At 41.9% G+C, this 20,061-nt stretch overlaps 1 protein-coding gene across 1 annotated transcript in view; it reads left to right on the top strand.

Annotated features, from left to right (window-relative positions):
- Positions 1-19,551, top strand: part of PCSK2 (proprotein convertase subtilisin/kexin type 2) — a 101,515-nt gene extending 81,964 nt beyond the window's left edge. Inside the window, exons 9-12 of the mRNA XM_061989217.1 lie at positions 9,168-9,383; positions 10,242-10,342; positions 12,701-12,928; positions 16,165-19,551. Of these exons, the coding sequence (XP_061845201.1) occupies positions 9,168-9,383; positions 10,242-10,342; positions 12,701-12,928; positions 16,165-16,651 (1,032 nt within the window). The 3' untranslated portion in view covers positions 16,652-19,551. The remainder of the gene's footprint in view (positions 1-9,167; positions 9,384-10,241; positions 10,343-12,700; positions 12,929-16,164) is intronic.
- The last annotated feature ends 510 nt before the right edge of the window (positions 19,552-20,061 follow it).

Raw genomic sequence — 20,061 nt, 5'->3', positions numbered from 1 at the left:
CTTTGATACAATACCCTTTTACCTAGCTTAGGTCTATAATATACGCATCTGATACTCTCTTGACTGTACAAATGTAAATCTAATTCATGGTCATTTTTCAGTATAAAACCCCCTCTTATTAGAGAAAAACATCTTTTGTAAACCGAGAGACAAATAAATGTGGGAATTCTTTTTCTCACCAGTGTAATGGTTCACGAATTAGTGATAAAGCTCAAATATTGGCTGCATGCTGAGAATAAAAAGGTGTTATTAAACTAAATGCAATACTTTCAAATGTCCTAGAAGGAAATGTAAGATCTCTTGCACAGAGCAAGATTAAGGTCCTTACTGCTAATGCAATAAACTAAAACAAATAAGTGGCACCGACACAAAATTCCTACAAAGAATATGCAGCTAACTGACTCAATAAACTCAAGTAACATTTGCCTTGTTGCCACCACACTTGGGAACTGTGCTCAAAGAGTTTCATTGTTGTGTCCTTTTGAAGTCCATCTTCCAGAGCTGCTGGGATGTCAGAGATAACTAGTTAGCTCATAATGATAAGGCAACGAAAACTGCAAAAACTGTGAGACTTCTTGTATATATGTGTGGTTTTATGGCCTGAAGCTGTGCAGCCATAACCAGGTGGACTAAGATTGATGTATCTTCTTAACTTTATTCTTGCATTTCCCATTCTTTGCATTCGTTAAGCTAATTCTTGCCTTCAATCATACCTTCACCTGTGTGCTGTTTGCTTGTAATGTAAATAACATGAAGAAAGGCAGCACTAAAAAAAATAACATAATCAAGGACAGCAGAACCTGTGTCCATCACACTAACAACTCCTTTAGTTGTTCTAAAAAATGCACTTCAAGGCTGAACACAAAGGGGAAGGGCGTGTGTGTGAAGTTGTTGTCAGTGTGAGACGTACTCAGAAGGTATTGGGAAGGGGATTCGAGACACTTTTTGTTACCGCACTATCACATTCATTTTTCAGCGCAATCCACGCTTTGCTGTGTTATCTCATGACTTCTGTTCAGGGGTAGTAGTCAATAGCATGACTGGGTCACTGAAGTGGTAGTTGCCCTGCAAAGATAAATGAGCTGACAGCTGAATTAGCAGCTGCTGGAGAATACAGATTGAAAGTTTCACAAACATCCACAGAGTTTGGCAATTACCAGCACTGATCTGCCGCAGACAAACAGTCCTACCTAATGCAAATTCCAGCTGCTGGAAGCCATATTTAGGATGTATTTGGAAAGGACTTAACTTCTATTTTTTAAAGACTAGGTTGAAACTTGTAAGTATCCAGTACCTGCCTAAAGAAGGGTCTTGTATTCACCTGTCGGTGTGAGATGCTGGCTGCCAGCTGTAACTAGGAACCGTGCTAGTTTGTGCCCGAGTCAGATATCCATTAGGGTCGTCTGCAGCAGGCTAAGGAACAAATGCTGTTCAGTCTGGTGAAAGTGTCATCTCTCTTTCTTTAAACACACTTACCTTAATGAGATTTTATTATCTGGCCTCTAGACTCTATTTGAGCTACATCTATGATCAGTAGCAGGTTATGGGGTCTGGGGAGAAAAGGTGTATATTGCAGTCTCAGTAAATCATCAACCTAATGTTTTCTAGGCTAGCTGTCTTAGCCCAACACCAAGCCCAGGCAGTTCATATGCTCAGTTACATTGCACCGAGTCACTCTGTGTCACATACTTGGGAGATAAATTTCTTTGATAAGCTACAGAGGGATTTTACTGCTGGTGCAGAAATACAAACTAAACTTCAGAGCAGATTAAGAAACAAGGATGATAGACTTTGGACCAAGCAGCCTGGCACTGCTGAGCACAGCTATCTCATCTTATTGAGAGGTACTTCATTTGAAAGAAGCAGGGAGAGAGACAGTAGTAGTGTTTTAGATACAGTATGGCTGGACAAAGCAATGCTATGTGATTCACATATCCCTTGTCTGATCTGTGCTTTCCCACTTTGGGGGATAGACAGCTTGGAGGGGGAAGTAGGGATGGCAGCTGGGATTCTTGTGACAGCACAGCTCTCCTAATAAAGACTTTTTTGTTCTCTGGGACCTTGCACCCAGAATTGTGTCAGCAGGCATCTTAAACAGGAAAAGGTAACTAGCTCAAAACCTAATTCCACCCATGTCTTACGGTACATGTTGTTTACAGTGTCCAGTAAACATTTCTTATTTACTATTTGATGAGTCCAGTGGTTTCCAGCTTCAGCTGTTGGAATTGAAGGCAGTAAAAAGAAGTAATCAAGCTAAGTTGGTCTCTACCTATTGCATTTTTATGATGTAAGCTTTTATATTAGTAGGTTGTGAGGAGTTGCTTATGGACTGAATTTCTTGAGACTTCCCCAGCTGAGCCAGACATGATCCATTTGTGCTTGTGCTGCTGAAAATGTTATTGCTTCCATAAGACAGATTTACCTAAGAAAATGCTGCACAAGTACAAATTGCCAGGGGAGCAGTATTCAGGATTTATAGTCTCATCATGGCTCTGTAATTGGGCTCACCAATGAAAGGACAGAGTTACAAATGAAAGGAAATATTTCTCATTTGCCTCTCTCAAAGGCCAAAGACATTCTGTTATTGTTCTTTGAATATGCTGAAGATAGCATGTTAATACTATATATGCAGTAAGATACCTCTAACATTGTTTTATTTGCTCAAAAGCCAAGTGAGAATAGGGAAATTAGTTTATGATCTGGAAACCCTCTGATTACTCCATTTCTCAGGAAGCCCCCCAAGCTTCTTTATAACTTGGGAGCCATTTACTATTGTTGTGTCTGGAATTTGCATGACAATTCCATGTCTTGTCTTGTTTATGTGAGATAAAATCAAACCTTATTAAGCCTCCGCATGAGTATGTTTCACCTGCTTGGAATTCTGAAGTCATTCTGTTCATCTGACAGGATATTTTCAGGCTTGTGTAAAACAGCATGGCCAGCTTTTCTGAACTGAGGATGGGATACGTGACTGTTAACTGAGTACATGACCCAGGTTTGGAGATCAGGCTGCCACAGCTCAGGGAATGGACATGTGCTTCTGGGAGCAAATCTCACTACTGCTGATTTCTGTTGTGATATTGGCCTCCTCAGGGATGCCTTGGTTAGCTGAGGACCTAGGCTGTTGTAGATTGGTGCTTTGCATGGATTTGTGACAAGGTTAAGTATTGCCCTTCACAAAGACTCAAATGACTGTCACATAAAGAGCAGAAAGCTGCTGTATCAATAGGTTGGGCCAACATGGCAATGTTTACAAGATCCAAATGTAAATACTTTCTTTATTGACATGTAAATTACTGTTTTCTAAGAAGGCAAGACAATAATGTAGCCTCAAAATGTTGATTTTGCTGTCTATCTCTGACCCCAGGAGTATTTTTGCCTAATCTCTGTGCCACAACTCAGCAGCCCTGTGCTTTAGCTTCCCAGGAAGGCTGAAGCTGGGAACCTTCGCATGGTGTTGCAAGAGCCACAGGTGAAGCTATGAGGCCAGGGTTCATCACACCAGCTGGGAGCTCTGAGCAGGGAAAACAGCATCTATTGGAAAGTAAATTGAGTGTTTAGAGTCTTTTTCTCAGTAATAATTTAACTCAGAAATAGCAGAAAGAGGATGCCATTGATTTTTGCAAATATTACCCATACCAGGACGAGGCCTGCAGAATTGTTGGACTAAAGTAATGCATTATCACTTTACAGTACACAGCCCAGGATCCAACAGAAAAGGAATGGCTAATCAAAGGTTTTGCCTCAGCACTTTCAGAGTTCTCTCCCCATTTTCCTGCTGGACTGAACCCTAATTGAAACCTAATGCTGCCTCTCTTCACCAAAAGTGTAATTTTCCATTCATTTCTCGTGGCTAACAGAAGTCCATCCAGTTTCAACAGTAATTTAGACACAGCTAATGGCTCAAGCATTATTTTTAGCTAAAGGCAGTATTAACAATTATGCAATTAACTGGGGGTTGGTGGGTTCAGTACTCTTCTGTGACCAAGTCTAGAATTAGTTATGTAGAGCTTTTTGTTAGCGGTTTAACAATTACAGGGCTTAGTTCTTTGATAATCTTGTGTGCAGCAGTCTTTTGTACTTAAATCATTATTACTTGACCCAAATAGTTTCAGAAATCTGCTTGGAGGAACCAGTTATTGAAGGCATCAAAATATGAAAAGGACAAGAACAGAAGCAGCATGGCTGAAACATGGTTCCAATTGACAGTTGTCCTCTGTGTAGCAGCCAAATGTTTAGCTGAGGTGCTTCCAGCAAAATGGCCCTTCCTCCTTCTCCACTGAATTACTGAGGGTTAGACAGGCCAACAACAAATGGGCATCACCTTCAGCAGTGATGAATCTGAGTAGGATAACCCAGCTGCTCTTTCTTCTGCACTGAATTCCACGAGTTGTGGGTGTGCTGGGCAGGCCAGACATCCTGGGCTTTGCCATCATTGCAGTACAGCAGCTCCAGGCTTTCAGGAGGGGCTGGACATGGGAAAAGCGCTAGGGCATGAAACTCAAAGAAGGCAGGTGTATCCTTGGATGTGTGCAGTGCCAAACACTGGAAAGCCAAATGTTCTCTGCATCAGTGTCTGTGTGGTTAAATTGAGATTACTTGTGTGGTTGTCAGATATGTTCTGTGTAGGTTTTGGGTTAGATTTCAGCACTCCCTAAGAAATCGGTATAGGAGAGAAGCAAATGGATACAGAAAGCCACAGGCTACCAGATCGCTCTGGGTAAATCAGTCTGGCAGATGCAGAGGAGCCAGGAGAGTGAGGGTTCAGTGTGCTGTCCAACTGGCACCATGTCAGGGATGCAGCAACACACAGGCAGGCTCCAGAAAACCCTGGCACTGCATAAGATGAGCAGCAGTTCAGCAATGCTGAGGGCTCACTGCCTCTGGACTGCTCATGCACAGGAGTGGTGGGGCAGAGCAAGATCTGTGGTTAAGCTCCTGGATGCCTTGATAGCCAAACCACAATAGCAGGCAAATGGTCCCACAGCTTCTGCACAGTTCATCCTTTCCTTGGCATGCCCCAGCCTGGGGGCACAATGGCAATTTCACGGTGCCTGTCTGGGCTGCAAACTACACTTTCAGAGATAATTAGCAATCATTACTGAAGGGTGCAGTTTGTAATTACAAAACACGTAAGTATTTTCAAATAATTCAGTCCTGAAGAGAAAGAAACACTCTTTTCAGAGCCACAATTAGTAGGGGATGGAAACTAACTGTGTCCTATTCATAAGTCAGTAGGACTCATGGCAGACTTGAAAAAGCTATCAATTTTTTTTGCTTTTCCTGGAAAACCAGCTTATCTCTTACTGTAGCAGGCACAGAAATTGCTATAAAATTATACAGAAGGTGGTGAAACACTTCTGTTTTCTTAAGGAAAGAATTACAAAATAGCTATCATACAGCACAAAATGAAAGGTGCTTACAAAATAATAATGTGCTTTGGAGTTGTTACAGGAAGCAATTTCTAGTTCTGTATTTTTTCATACTTTTTTCAATTGTGCTCCATCTGCATTTTCTTCCTTAGACATGGGACAGGCCATAAACATCAGCAAACCATTTGGCTGTCCTTATCCTGAAATACCTTTTCACAATGCCTAAAAAAGTACCATTTCACAGTCAGGTGCTGCTTTTTTTCTTCTTTAAAATACCTGCTCACAGTCAGGTGCTGCTCTTTTTTCTTGCTATCTTGAGCCCGTCTGCCTGTCGTGTCCCACTGCTGTCATTCCCTGGTACTTGGCTTTTCAGGGCAGGTGACTGTTCTTTGTTTTTAGCTTGTACTGGTTGGAAACTGTTAGACCTGATCTATGACTGAAGGATTAGGCCAAAGCCAGAGGGCATCAGGAATGTGCTGCAAAGACTGTTATGTTCCCATCCATCTTTTGCAAGCTGATGACTATGCTGGAGTGGGTGAACCAGAGTAGCCAAGGCAGAGCTCAGGTGTTACTCACGTGGGCACTTGTCAGCCTTGATAAGAAAGGTCAGGGAAGGTGGAGGAGATTTATTTATCAAATACCACCCATTTTTATCTGGAAAGAGTGATCCAGAAATCAAAACTTCGAGAACTGTAGGTTTAGGCACCAGCCCAGCAAGTGTGATGAATGACCACAATAACAAATAGAGAAAAATATGAGTTCAAGATGTGCCTGAAGTTACATAAAGTCAACGAGGCTTCAGTCTCACTTCTCACTCCTGCAAGGTAGTTCAGTAAAAAAGTTTTTCTGGTATTATGCTCTTTAGAAGATGAAAAAAGGGGTAAGAAAATCTCTCAGGGATATTTTTTGCTAGTAGTGCAGCATCCCACAAGGGACACTGGAAATAGAAAACCTGCTATTTCTGCAAAGAGAGCTTCTCAGTAGCTGTCTGTGACTTTCTAAGCATATAGCCTTGCCTGAGATCTAATTCTGGTTTATCCTGAATTGAGAGGTGGGCCTCTTCTTGGGCCATGTTAGGTGTATCCTTACATGCACTGGGATCCTTACTGCTCTGAGGTGCAGCTTCAGATGGCTCAGAATTGTGGGTGCCATGCTTTGCTTTGCTTTTAGGGAAATGAGCAGGTTTCAACTGGATTCTAGAAGAAAGATACTCTTTAAAATGCATCTTCTTGTCTGGCTGGCCTTTTCTTCCCTCGGGCTCCACCTGCTGTTTGTAGCGTGTATTACTTGTCACCTTACCCAGCCCTGGTTTTGGCCTAAATTTACAGCAGCCCAAGTTGAGTGAACGCTGATTCATGTAAGGTTGAGATACAAATAGGGGCTTTCAGCTCACTTTGCCTACAACAGTTATTGACAAAACTGAGATTTTTCTGGTTTAGATTGCAACAATCCAGAGATTGAAAATTCACTTCCCCTGAAGCAATGTGTGGTAAATTAAACGATGCCTGAGGACAACCACCAGTTAGCCAGTGCAAACTATCCAGCTACTGTGGGTAATGTAAGCAGTGAGTCCTAAGCATCATTGCAATAATGCACTTGGGCTGCTATCAGCTTATTCCCATAGCGTTTGCTTCTCTTTCCAGTCCTGGCTTAGAAGGAAAGGCAATTGAATTCAGAGTATTAAGAGGTGAATTAAGGGTTTTAACACTAAGCTACGCTTGTGGATTTGACTCTTACAGAAGTGATATCCTGAAGGCCAGTCTCACATTACAGTAATTACATGCATGAAACCCATGCTCTGCAGCACTCAGCAGGCTAATTCTGCTCAGGAACTTGAGCCTGAGTTTTGGTTCCTCTGTGATTTTGACTGCTCCCCACCAGCAATCTGTTACACCCCTTTTCTGCCATGCTGCCACAAAGCCCCCCTGTGGGGTGAAACACTTTGCAGCAGCCCCTGGGTTTGGCAGCATGGAACAATTTGCTGAGCAGGGCTGTCTGTTTCCCTAGGCAGAGGCTAACTTCCAGGCACCAAGCTATTTTTGTGAATTTACCATATGAAAATGAAGTGGTTTCTCTCCCTTTAAAACAACTAGAAGGAAAAGGTTGTTTAAGAATGGATCCATACGTGCCAAACATCCAATTCCTGGCACCAGCAGCCACCTGCTATCTGTGCCAGGCAGCAGCCTGCCTTTTTGGGACAGACAGAGCTGTGTCTGAGGTGCTGCAGAGCCTGTCCAAAGGAGGCAGATGATGGCAAGGTGCTGTGATGGTGTCTGTGGGCATGGTGGCATGTTCGGGATGTAGCCTCAGAAGTGAGCCAAAAGCCCATGTTTGGGCCCTGTAGGCTAATGACAGAGCACGAGGTGGGACACAGGAAAAGTTAAAGGGGGAAAAGACCTAACTGTTCTTTTAATTTATTTTAAATAATTTGTTGAAATTATTTCATTCTCAGAGTATATTTTTGCAACAGTATCTTCCTCCCCTAAAACCCTAGTGATTGATCTCGGGTCTTTGTGGGAGTTCTTAGACTGATTTCAATAAGCTTTTTCATAGTCATCTTCTTTATTATGAAAATCTATGTCCTCAGATGTTATATACCCCAGTGGCAGCAAACCTGCTGTGCAATTCAGTGGATTATAATGCAGCTCACTAACGTGCTTGAAATAATGAGGTTACTCTGTTCAGTGGGGTGTGATGAAAAATAGAAGCTACTGCTGGGAGCTCAGATTTGATTTAAATTCTTGACAGAAAAGGTTCCCTATCAAAATGCCACTGCAGGTTACTATGTTTATATATTCTTTAACTTCCATTTCATGATGGAAAATGAAGAGGCCAGAAGAGGTATTTTTTTATTCAAACCTTCTGCCCAAAGCACATAAAGTGTTACATTGAGGCCTTGCACCCTTCTGGTGTTACTGGAAGTAAATTACTTTGGACTAAACACTGAGAGAAATGGTGGCTGTGCTGGAAGCAGGTGCAGATCTGAGCTATGGGTTCAGCAGCACTGATCTTTCCCCAGGTGCCACGGTTCTCGGCTCTAACCCTCTTCCAGGCAGCCCCTGCCTCTTGACATGGGATGAGAAGAAGGAGCTGAGTCGATCCCTTCCCACTCCTTGCCTGTCTGGCAGTTTGGGAGAGGACACAGATTTATTTTCCTTTAACTAATGGGAAGCCTTTATAGCTGCCCTTCAGCTTCAGTCTCTCCCCTTCATCTCTCGCTTTCCCAGTGTAATTGGTAGCCCATCTTTCTCTAGGTTATTTATATGGTCTCATAACTTTATTTTCTTCTTAGTAGAGAAGCTGATTTGTCAGAAAAATAGCTCTGAGCCAGTGATACCTTTGGAGAAAAATCTATTGATGAGAAAAGGTGCTAGTTTCACAGAGTTTTTAGCCATTGCCTGGACTTAATTGGATCTTACAAACCTAGTGTGCGAGATGACCTATATTCCTTTTAAAAGAATGCTTGTAGCACTTAGACCTTGACATAAACGCTAATGAATCCATAAAACGTCTTAGCATCTGGCACAGGAGCCTTCAGGGTGTCAAGCAAAGCAGGAGATAAATGGAAGTGCTCTTTGTACATAAGGTTGCAGAACTGGCTGTGGCTGCCAGTTAACCAGATTTAATAACGTGCAGAAGTCCATGTTGTTCCAGCTTAAGGTAGATCTATGTTTTGTTGAGACTATTTTTCCTCCTTTACAGATGCCTGACTTTACAATGAGATGTGTGGTTTAAAGTAGCTGCTGTCTTCTGTTTGCAGTTTAACCTGAGAGGGCTGGTGTTCCCCTTTCACAGGGCCGGGGTGGCAAAGGAAGCATCTATGTCTGGGCCTCTGGAGATGGGGGCAGCTACGATGACTGTAACTGTGATGGTTATGCATCCAGCATGTGGACAATCTCCATCAATTCTGCTATAAACGATGGACGGACAGCTCTGTATGATGAAAGCTGCTCTTCAACCTTAGCCTCCACCTTTAGTAATGGGAGGAAGAGAAATCCAGAGGCCGGTGTGGTGAGTTCAGATATTATTGTGCTGTTACTGCTGTCTTTGTACACTCCCACAACCTATTACAACTCGTCTGTGTTGGAGCAGCAGATGGTTCTTTGTTGAGATGGATATTTTCTCATCTGCAGTACACGATGGTGCCAAAACTGTCAGCTGAGGAGATGTGGGATTAATATTGAGAACAGCAATGATCTTCCGTCTTAGAGCTTCATATAGTTGGTCATTTCCTTTATCAGAAAAGCAGATTTAGATGTTCAATTGCACACTTCCCAGAGACCAGTGTGACAAGAGTTTGGTAAAAATCTAAATCAATGTACTAAAATCTAAATCAAAGATCATACTTGCACTGGCAGAGCAGTCATGAACCAGGCTTCTGCTGTACTACAAGCTGCACAGAGCAGAGAGACATTCAGTCACCTACAGAGGCAATGTGGGAGTTCAGATCACCCTCAGTCTCTTAAGCAGTGCAGAGCATTGTGTCCTCCACAGGGCCATACCTACAACTGGAAAATAAGCAGTTTCTGTTCAAGTGTAATTGGGATTCTCTTCCACAGTACTGATTGCTGCTCTCTGGCACCTTCAGACTAGCCAGGACAGAGTCTAATTCCTAGAGTTTATGAGTTCTAAGTGGTAATGAACATTGTTCTACTACACTGTGATTTATTCTCCCACCCACAGCCTTTGTAACTGTCTCACGGTGTTTTGAAATTGAACCACTACACTCAAGAAGAAAACTGATCCTGGGAGTAAATAGTTTTTCTGCCTACCAAGGGCACAAACGCCATTTTCTGTCTTTTTCTGAGTCTGTAGCTGCAAGAAAAACAGACTATCAGATTTCATTAATTACATCTATTATCGTTGCAGGCTACAACAGATTTGTACGGCAACTGCACCCTGCGTCACTCAGGGACGTCTGCAGCTGCCCCTGAAGCAGCCGGAGTGTTTGCCTTGGCCCTGGAGGCTAAGTATGCTGTTGCGCAGTTCCGTGGGAGCTCTAGAGAGGAGAGGGCCTGTGGTTTGTCTGCCCTTGTTCATCATCTGAGTGGGCTGTCTGTCATGAGGGGCTCCAAGGAGCAGCTCCCAAGCTGCCTGCTGCAGTAGTGGCATGCATGGTAGCTTACACATGGAGTTAGAGTCTTGACAAGCCATGTAGCTGATTGATATATTTTGGCTGACTCACTCTGTCTGTGTCCTCTCCATCCTCTGCTTCCAGAGGTTTCTCTTCTCCTGCACTGTCTGAAGGGAGAGATTATTTCTCCACATAGCCAGTGTGGAATACCCAGCCTACAAAAAGATAAGAACCTACAGTATCAGAGAGGAGTTTCTCTCGTGGCACATACAGTCTGCAGGGACAGATGCTATGGGGAGGGTACAACAAACGGGCATTAGGAGCGATCTCACAACAACAGCCTTGGCAATCATTGTTTGGAGAAAGAGCAGTCAGCCTTTCCTCTTCCATAGCCACAGGCAAGACTTTTCTTGAATTTGTCTAACTCTTTTTCAACTTGTCTGTATTTGGCACCTGTATCATCCAGTAGCAATCAGTTCCCCAGTAACAATAGGTTTTGGTGAGGGTGGTGGGGAAGGTTTCCTTTGGGTCTTTCCAACTCGTTGTTGGTAACTTGCTTCTGTGCTACATAATTGCTCTGTTATATGAAAGAATAAGTATCCGTTCTCTATTTACCATCTCCATGCTATTCATGACATCTTGCCTCATTATCTTCTTCTCTAATGATTAGGAAGCATTTTTCATACAGTAACCTATACCATCTTTTTACTTTGTGTTAAATTATTTTATGAAAAGAGACTGCATTTGCTTCATTTGCTGTAACCATGGCCTGAATTGAGCACTATGTACAGTTTTCTTCAACTGTATGCAGAACAATGAAGATTTGGCAGAGGAGACAAAGTTTCTATCATAAGCAGGGCAATGACTGTTGTGCTGGGAACATGACTCAAGCCAAGACATTTTTCAGATTTCTGAAAAAAAAAATCCTTTTACTATAAAATTAATCCATAAGTAATTATGGCCACAAAAATATAAAGGTTTAATGAATGTTCTGACCACTTGGACTACAACCTGGTATCTCAGTAAGAATTACCATTCCTTTTCATTTGGACTATCCAGGAACACTGGAATTACTCTTGCCAAACTATCATGAGTAGAAATTAGACTAATACCCTTGGTTTGCAATTGAGTTTCTAGCTTTGGCTGAGAAGAAGGACAGGGACGCAAGAGAGAGACAGACAGAACTGTCAGATGACTGCTGCCTGCAATGTGTCTCTCAGCTCCTATACAATATATGTCTGACATTCTTTCAAACCAGACCAATCTGAAAGGAAAAGCAGGGTTTTAAAATATATAGCAGCTCCTAAAAGGTTTCCATAAGAATGACAAAAGTGATATCTGGTTTTCAGCTATCTTGTGTCACCCTGGAAAAATGACAGTAATTGGCTATTGTGGTGTAGATGCAGCATACACATGCTTATTACTTAGGGCACAGAAAGCTGAAAAGCGGATCCTTTTAGGTTGATAGTTTGAATCAGACATATTGTGATGTTGAAAGAGTTCATCATGAAACAACTTGGAATAGCTTTAGTTATGTAGAATTTGAATGTCAGCTCTAAAGCTTCCAGAATAATAACTTATGAGTGCCCTTCCTGTCGTCATAATCACTGCAAACCTAGGAGGACAAGAGCCAAAGATGAAAAATGATTATTAGATCTAGACAAACGTGACTTTATGGCACCCATCCATGCTAGTGTACCACAGGTGACAAACCTCTACCACACCTGGTTGTAGCCACCTATGCCCATACATCTATATTCCAAGACTTAAAATTACTAAGACCTAAATTATTAGAGCTCATCAGTTTCATCAGATCAGGGCTTCTCTGGGTGAACCTTGGAAAGTCCATGGGAAGAGCAGGAGAAGCAGACAAGGAACAGAGGGTAAGATTTAAGAGAGAGGCTAAGTGAAATTGTATCATGATCCTTTGCTTTTTGCATCCTTTTCAGGATCTGGTATAATATCCTACTCATTTTATTAGCTTAACAATTGCCTGGTTCTATAACATATAGTAGAAAGCAGTTGTTTTTAAGAACAGGGAAACAATCAAATTATTTGGCAGTTTTGAGGGAGTACTATGCAATTACAACCTCTTCTTGTTCACATTGAAATCAACAGCAGTTTGTTACTGATAGGTGTATAGATACACTTTCTGTGTGATTCATGGAAGCAAACATCACCAAAAGGCTTTCTCAGCTTTTAATATCACCTTGTAAATACTATACTGTTTATTTTGCATCTTGCCTTTCCACAGCCTGGATCTGACATGGAGAGACATGCAGCATCTGACAGTGCTCACCTCAAAAAGGAACCAGCTTCACGATGAAGTTCATCAATGGCGTAGAAATGGTGTTGGATTGGAATTCAACCATCTGTTTGGCTACGGAGTCCTTGATGCAGGAGCAATGGTGAAGATGGCAAAAGACTGGAAAACTGTTCCCGAGAGATTCCATTGTGTTGGAGGGTCAATACAGGAACCTGAGTAAGTAAACGGTCTAGTATGTATGTTTGGCTTCTTCCAGGCACTTAGGAGACCACACGCATGCAAATACATTAGCAAAGACATAGACAGTCCAAGAAACTAATGATTTTTATCCTTCTAAGAAAGCCTAACTTTACCAATAGCATTCCAGGTATTTCAGTATGTTTGATAAAAGAAACTACATGACTTTTCAATTCCTGGTTTGCTGAAGGAGTGTATTCTGCAGCCAGAACTGTTAATAGCAACATCTATTTCTCCTGGTTACTAACAGGTATGTTTGTACCAAAGTTTCTCTGAATAAAGAGCCTGTGAGCAAGTGAAAGTCTGGGAGGCTGGCACTGTAAATTACATAAACTGCTGCCACATGAAATATCTGTCAGCCAGGTCGTATCTCCTTATGACATATCCCAGCAGACAATTTTATCTTCTGAAGACTGAAGCAATCATCTACAGGTACCAGTGATTCAGTTTCAACACTACAGCATTTAATTGTGTTTGGTTTATGTTTTTCATATCTCTAATTTCAGGCTAGGTAGTCATATTATTTTCTGATTTACCTTCATGTGCTAAAGTGAATGAGTCAACAAGTAAATGAATTAATACTAATTGAGTGCAACAGCTATAGTTCAGTTTAATTATTTGAAATACTAACCTAATAATGGCCAATTTGTGTCTATACCATTTGAAATTTGCCTTCTCAGTGCCATTTTTGAAGGCATTATTATTCTGTTGCAGAAAGAATGCAAACCAATATGCCACCCCAACACATAGCTCAGCCAGGCAAAGAATACATCTGTATGTTCGCAGGGTTGCTGTGACAGTTATGTCCCCCAATCAGACTGTCACTGGCAGATGATAAGAATCATGACTCACAACATATACATTTTTTTGAATTACCCTGTAAATGAAATTGCTGAAGTCCCAGCATCTCCAGAGATTCCTTGGAAATTAAAACTGCACTGCACTTCTGCCATGGATAATTGGGTTAGTTTGCTGGTTTGGCCTTGCTGGAACAACATTTTCTTTATGTGTTATATATCTGTTTATGTAAGTGTAGATATTTACATGTATCAAATATATGTATCTGGTATTTAGGTAGGTGAGTTGATACAGAAGTGTGTACCACAGGAGCCTTGTCAATTAGGAGAAACAGGCCAGAAAACAATTAGACAGCTCAGAATATGCAATGTGCTGAAAGCAATCCGTATTTCAAGTGCAACAGTTCACTACTGCCTGTGGAAAAACTTGTTAAAAGAAGGAGCTTCCCCTGAAAGGGGATTTTTGTAAGGGAGCAGTCCGAATCTGACTGGTTGAGGAAGATACACAGAGGATCTAGGACATCATAGTCCATAAGCTGAGGGACAGGAGCATGGGAGTGCACTTTGGAAAGCAGTTAACTCCCTCTGCTCATCTCTGACTGGGTGCTACACTTGAGGCCAAAGTCAGTAGATTTCATATATACATATATATGATTTGGGCAGTGTCATCCTGTAAGGGTGTTAAAACCCCATCCCAGCTTCTGCTCCTTTCCTCTCAGGCTTTTTCCACTACCCGTGATTCTTTTTGTTTCTTTGGGGAAATTCAACTGGGGTACAGTAATTAGGCAAGTGAAGCAGAGAGTACTGGATTCTGACTGATAGGAAAGGGGGAAACAGAGCAAGCATTTTCTCATGTGTTTTCTGGAGCTGAGGGAAGTTTTGTGCTGCAGCACTTAAGGTGGAGAGAAAAGCTGTGTGCAGCTGTCAGGCTGCAGCGCAGAGGGGGTGGTAACATGGCTTTTATTTCTGTGGGCTTTGGTGTTGATCAATAGAAACACACTGTGGTGTCCTCCCTCCTTTACTGGAGGAGATATAGAGCACTCATCCCAACTCTGGGAACTAAGCTGCTGGGTGAGACTGCTGTGAGATAAGGTGAATTCAGATTGCTTTGAGGACAATGCTTTCCATGTAGAGACATTCCAAGCATGTAGCAACTATGAGATTATGATCCCTCACCTCTGGCTGGCATATACGGCATTTTCCTTGTGCTTTGGCACAGAAGGAAAACCCTGAAGGTATTATCTGTTCAAATACTTGAGCTATGCAATATTTGTATTATACCAGCTTCTGCTCCAAGGCATCCATAAGGTTCAGAACTACACAGGTTGTTCAGGTAAAGCTAAGTGTTTAAGTGCCTCGAGGACCTCGACCTGAATGTCTTTTTACAGTATAAATACTTCCAAGGTGGCAATAGTCTATTAAAGGAGGGTAAAGACTGGCCTCAGATACAGACCTGAGCCAATTAATAGTGTACTAGCATGTAATTCCTGGAGCTCACCTCCAGAAGAAGAGAATTCCTGGAAGTGGGGCTTGAATGAAACACTTTCACTGGTCTCTGAAGAATGAACTGTTTCATTAGCAAAGGGTTGGTACTCTTTTCGAAAAGAAAGTATTAGTTACCACAGTGTAGTCAGTGCCTTTTAAAAGGGCATTTCATTGCAGAACCTAAGTCAGGGAGAAGCCACTGGAAGAGGCAACAAGCTGATTGGAGACTTTTGTGGCTTATTCCCCTTTCTAATGATTGCAGTAGTTCTTATCTTTCAAGTATGTCTTTTAGACTGAGGAAAGTGTCACAGTGCTCACACCACACTGACAGTGGGAATGCAGAGACTTTTGTTTACACTTCTGGTGTAGTTTGCCAGCCAGTTTCTGAGGCACATGACTCTTGCCAGTCTCATCTTGACCTGGAGGGGTTTCACAGGCAGCCCATCTCTGTGCTGGTTTCCAAATCAGGAGGAGGATATCGGCTTTACTGGGACTGCAGTGAAATTCCATGCAGCTGGCTCACCTGAGTCCAGACAGCTGTTTGCTGCTGGTTGTTAGGTCAACTGTCTAACATGACTGCTCATGGTTCTTCTGCTGAATAGACACATTCTTATGCAATTACTCAATGTAAGTAGTGATAAGTAAAAGCAGCTATTGAAGACATGGTAATTCCTAAAGAGCAGTATGTACTTAATTGTATTCTGTCTTTGTGTAGGTGTGCAGTTCATAATGTATTGGCTAATTAAGGTTTTGATATCATTTTGTAGAAAGAAAATATCCTCTTTCTGACTGTGTTTGCAACTATTATTTCCTTACTTTTCCATTATTAGTAAAGAAAATAGTCTGTGCAGCACCAAACCCCGTAGCTTTAGCAAGAGCCACATCATGCCGTGTACATCCTTTTAATTTGCTTAATGATCTTTTGAACTGCAGAAAGATACCACCAAGTGGCAAGCTGGTCCTCACGCTGACAACTGATGCTTGTGAGGGGAAGGAAAACTTTGTCCGATACCTTGAACACGTCCAAGCAGTTATAACTGTGAATTCCACCAGGCGAGGAGACCTCAACATCAACATGACCTCGCCGATGGGAACAAAGTCCATTTTACTGAGCCGGCGCCCCAGGGATGACGACTCCAAGGTGGGTTTTGACAAGTGGCCTTTCATGACCACGCACACTTGGGGAGAAGACCCCCGAGGCACCTGGGCTCTAGAGATTGGGTTTGTCGGCAGCCTGCCGCAGCGCGGCGTGCTGAAGGAGTGGACACTGATGCTGCACGGGACTCAGAGCGCACCATATATAGACCAAATAGTAAAAGATTATCAGTCCAAACTGGCCATGTCCAAGAAGGAAGAGCTGGAAGAAGAATTAGATGAAGCAGTGGAGAGAAGCCTGAAGAGTATACTGAGCAAGAACTAGTGCTGTTCTGCATGACGGTATCTTTCCTTCCCCAGATCCCTCTACTCACCTTTCTACTATCCAAACCTCTGTGTTAGACATATTGCAATGATTGTCTCTGTAGCCAAATTATCACACTTTCTTGATTTTAAAGTCTTACATCTTGTCAAGAATTATTTTAACTACCACTGAAGCAATCCTTTTTTTACTCTAAACCACAGCTATTGTCCCCCACCAAATACCATGTACAGTTTGTGACTGTAAATGATTTTTCTTTTGTGTCATATGAATAGGTAATAACCTGCAAACAACTTGATGGCTTTTCCCTTCATATTTTTGTGGTAAATGTTGTTTGTATTTTAAAAAAAGAGTGAATTTTAACATTGGCAGTTAGTGATAATGGCACATTTTTAAAAAATTACCATGAGAGGGAGAATCACAAAGAGGGTGGCCAGAGAGGTCTTTGAACATCTAACAGCTCCTCTTGCATCATTGACTTCAGTGGGACTTTCCCCATTGGCTTCAGCTAAAGTAGCACTAGACCCTACAAAAAAAATAATCCAGAGATGAGGAAAATTTACCAATCCAATTTGGAGAAATCCAATTCTCAAGAGAGTTTTCTTAAATATATATATATGCTTATACCATGTACGTGTGCTTCAGCTACAGAATGGGTCATCAGGCATGCAATAAGGAAGGCAAAACGATGCCAAAGCCGGGTGACACGGGGAAGTGCTTTGCAAACAGGGTCAGGGCATTCTAGAAGCACAAGTTTCCATTTCATTTTGGTTTTTGGTTTGATTTGGTTTGTTGTTTATTTAAATTTGGTTATTTAATCCAATTTACCATCTTATGGCAGAACGAGCTTGTAGGGCTGTAGGATTTCTGGCAACCTGTAGGCAAAACTGCACTGTCTCGTCTCTATTCTGAGATGTCCCACAGCAGAGTAAGATGAGGCTGCATCAGTGTTTCCAACCACAGACCCCTGTTCTCTGGGGTCAGTGCATTGCTGTGGGAGAGATCTGAAGTACATCCTTTCAGTCCTAAAGCCATTTTTATTCAAATTCCATTTTTAAAAATAGAGATTTATTATTTTTGTGTTATACAAATATATTTAAGGAGAAAAGTATGCCTAAGTTACTAATGTGTAATGCAAAGTCGGCCTTCTTGGGAAATAAAATGTAGTGTGTTTGGGAAGATTTGTTGGTAATCATTGCTCTTTGCTGTTTAAAGAGTCAGCCCCACCTTCACTTTTCACACATGAGTAAAGTCGGTCTCCCTCGCCCTCGGAGTCGGCTCTGGCGACTGCCACGAGACGTAACACCCTCCTCGGTGGGAATGACTCATGGTAGCGACTGCTACGTGCTCTCAGGTATGAGATCCCAAATTTAACCTTGGAATGATAAAGAGTCTTGATTCTGCAAATATTTAGGCACTTGCTTTACAGTAAAGGCCATCAGTGGGCCGGCTCAAATGCTAATTAATTTTAAGCAGGTGCTTTGGGTCTTTGCAGGATCCAAGATGTACTTTTTAGCAGTGACTAGAATTTTATTATGTATTTTTAATATGCAGAGTATGAATCTAAAACGTTTTAATAAGAGTTGTCCTGATTGATCAGGTGCATAGTATTGGAAACACATTCAGTAAGTAAATATTTATCTGACAAATTAAAAACGTAACCCAAAGGTTATATGGTGGACATGGTTCACTTAAGAATGTATTATCTGCAGTGTTATTTCTTGTGTATATCCATCTTTTGTCTTTCCTTATGAGGCCCGTTCTTTCCTTTACAAATCCAAATGCAAAATAAAACAGCTCAACCTACTCAAAGTCTATCTAAATTACACTCCAAAGCAAAGACAAGCAGCCCCATGCTACTCACAGGGTCCTCGTGTGCAGCAGTCCTTTCAGACAATGGAGACACACTGGGGTAAAACAGCCATTGGCAGAAAGAATCAGGCCCTGTGTGGTTATTTTTTATGTGCTCTTAGTTATTTGTCCAAACTCATGATTCATTTGTCAATTTAAAAGTTAACCCAAGGAAAGATGGGCTCATGTTAAAGCAGCACCTGGAGTTCAGGGGGCATGAGCCAAAGCTCCCTGAAGGCAAATGGGTCGTGGACAGGCTAGCTTATGGATCATATGGCAGGCACCCAGTTCTCAGAAACAGCAGCATACACATGTCAGAGGGAAGGATTCACCATATATATATGTATTTATGCATACACCTGTATGTCCAGTCCAAATGCATACAATGCACCGGCGGGGTCTCTCTCTCTGGAGAGAGATACATATATTACATACAATATGTATATTCAGAGTGTGTTATGAATACATCTAGAGTTACATATGGTATGTAATGTATAATGCACACACCAGAACCTGTTGTGTGTATGTGTGCACAGAAAGAGGTAACTGGAAGCTTTTGAAGGACTTCTAAAATGTGGAAAAAGTTTTAGAATGAGAAAAGTCCATGTGGAAATCTGAAATGACCGTGTACATGACTTTCCATGGCATTCATGTAATTCTACAGTTCTGTGTTCAATCATTAAATATCTTATAAAGCAGCAAAATCATTAGATGGTGGTTCATATTTTCATAATGCTGACATAACTGATGGAATGATCACGATAATGACTGATGGACAGAAATGGTGAGGTTTGATATAAGGATATACAAACCTGACTGTCTATACAATATAGATATATCTTCAGGATTTTTGCATCAGGAGATTGCTGAAAAAATATGTCCAGTTAGACTAAGGTTTTATGGTATTGCTGATGGGAAATAAAGTGAATTTGTTAGTATTTATAATAAAGGGGGAAAGGAAGCTCATGGTTTGCAACAGGTGCACACTGTTTAACCGAAGCCTTGTGATATGTTTTATAATATGAGTCAAATAAAGAGCTGTTGTAAACTGGCAGGTCCTATCATCATTGCCTTCCCAAAGGCAGACGAGAGGAAATCCTCTGCTCTAAGTACGATCACTGAGGAAAAAACCACAAGCCTCCAAGAGAGATGACAGCAACAGCTGAAGAGTAACACCTTTATATGAACTCTGCTGTGAGGTGGGACACATTAAAGCTGCAGGCCAGGAAGGGCCTGGGGGATTACTTAACGTGAGTCAAACCCGCTGGCTCCAAGGGCAGCTCTGCAGCCATGTGGGTGCCAAACTGCTGCCCTCGGTGGGGAAGGGGACGCTCTGGAAGAGACAGTGACATTTTTGCACTGGGTTTTTTATGCAGTTCTGACCCCAAAGAAAAGCTACAGCAGGTTTTTTTTTCCTCTGCTGTTTGGACCACTTAGATCCACAAAAAAAACCCCAACCCTGTTTCCCTCTTCCCATTTGTCACCCACACTTTTGGGTAGTTTATAGCTCAAGTTTCCATGGCATAGAGTACATTTCATTTTATAACTTCTTACCATGCCTG

This window comes from Colius striatus, chromosome 2 (assembly GCF_028858725.1).
Source record: "Colius striatus isolate bColStr4 chromosome 2, bColStr4.1.hap1, whole genome shotgun sequence".
Classification (NCBI taxonomy): Eukaryota; Metazoa; Chordata; class Aves; order Coliiformes; family Coliidae; genus Colius; species Colius striatus.
The sequence above is the reverse complement of the archived record's forward strand: the minus strand, read 5'-3'. Positions and strand labels throughout refer to the sequence as shown.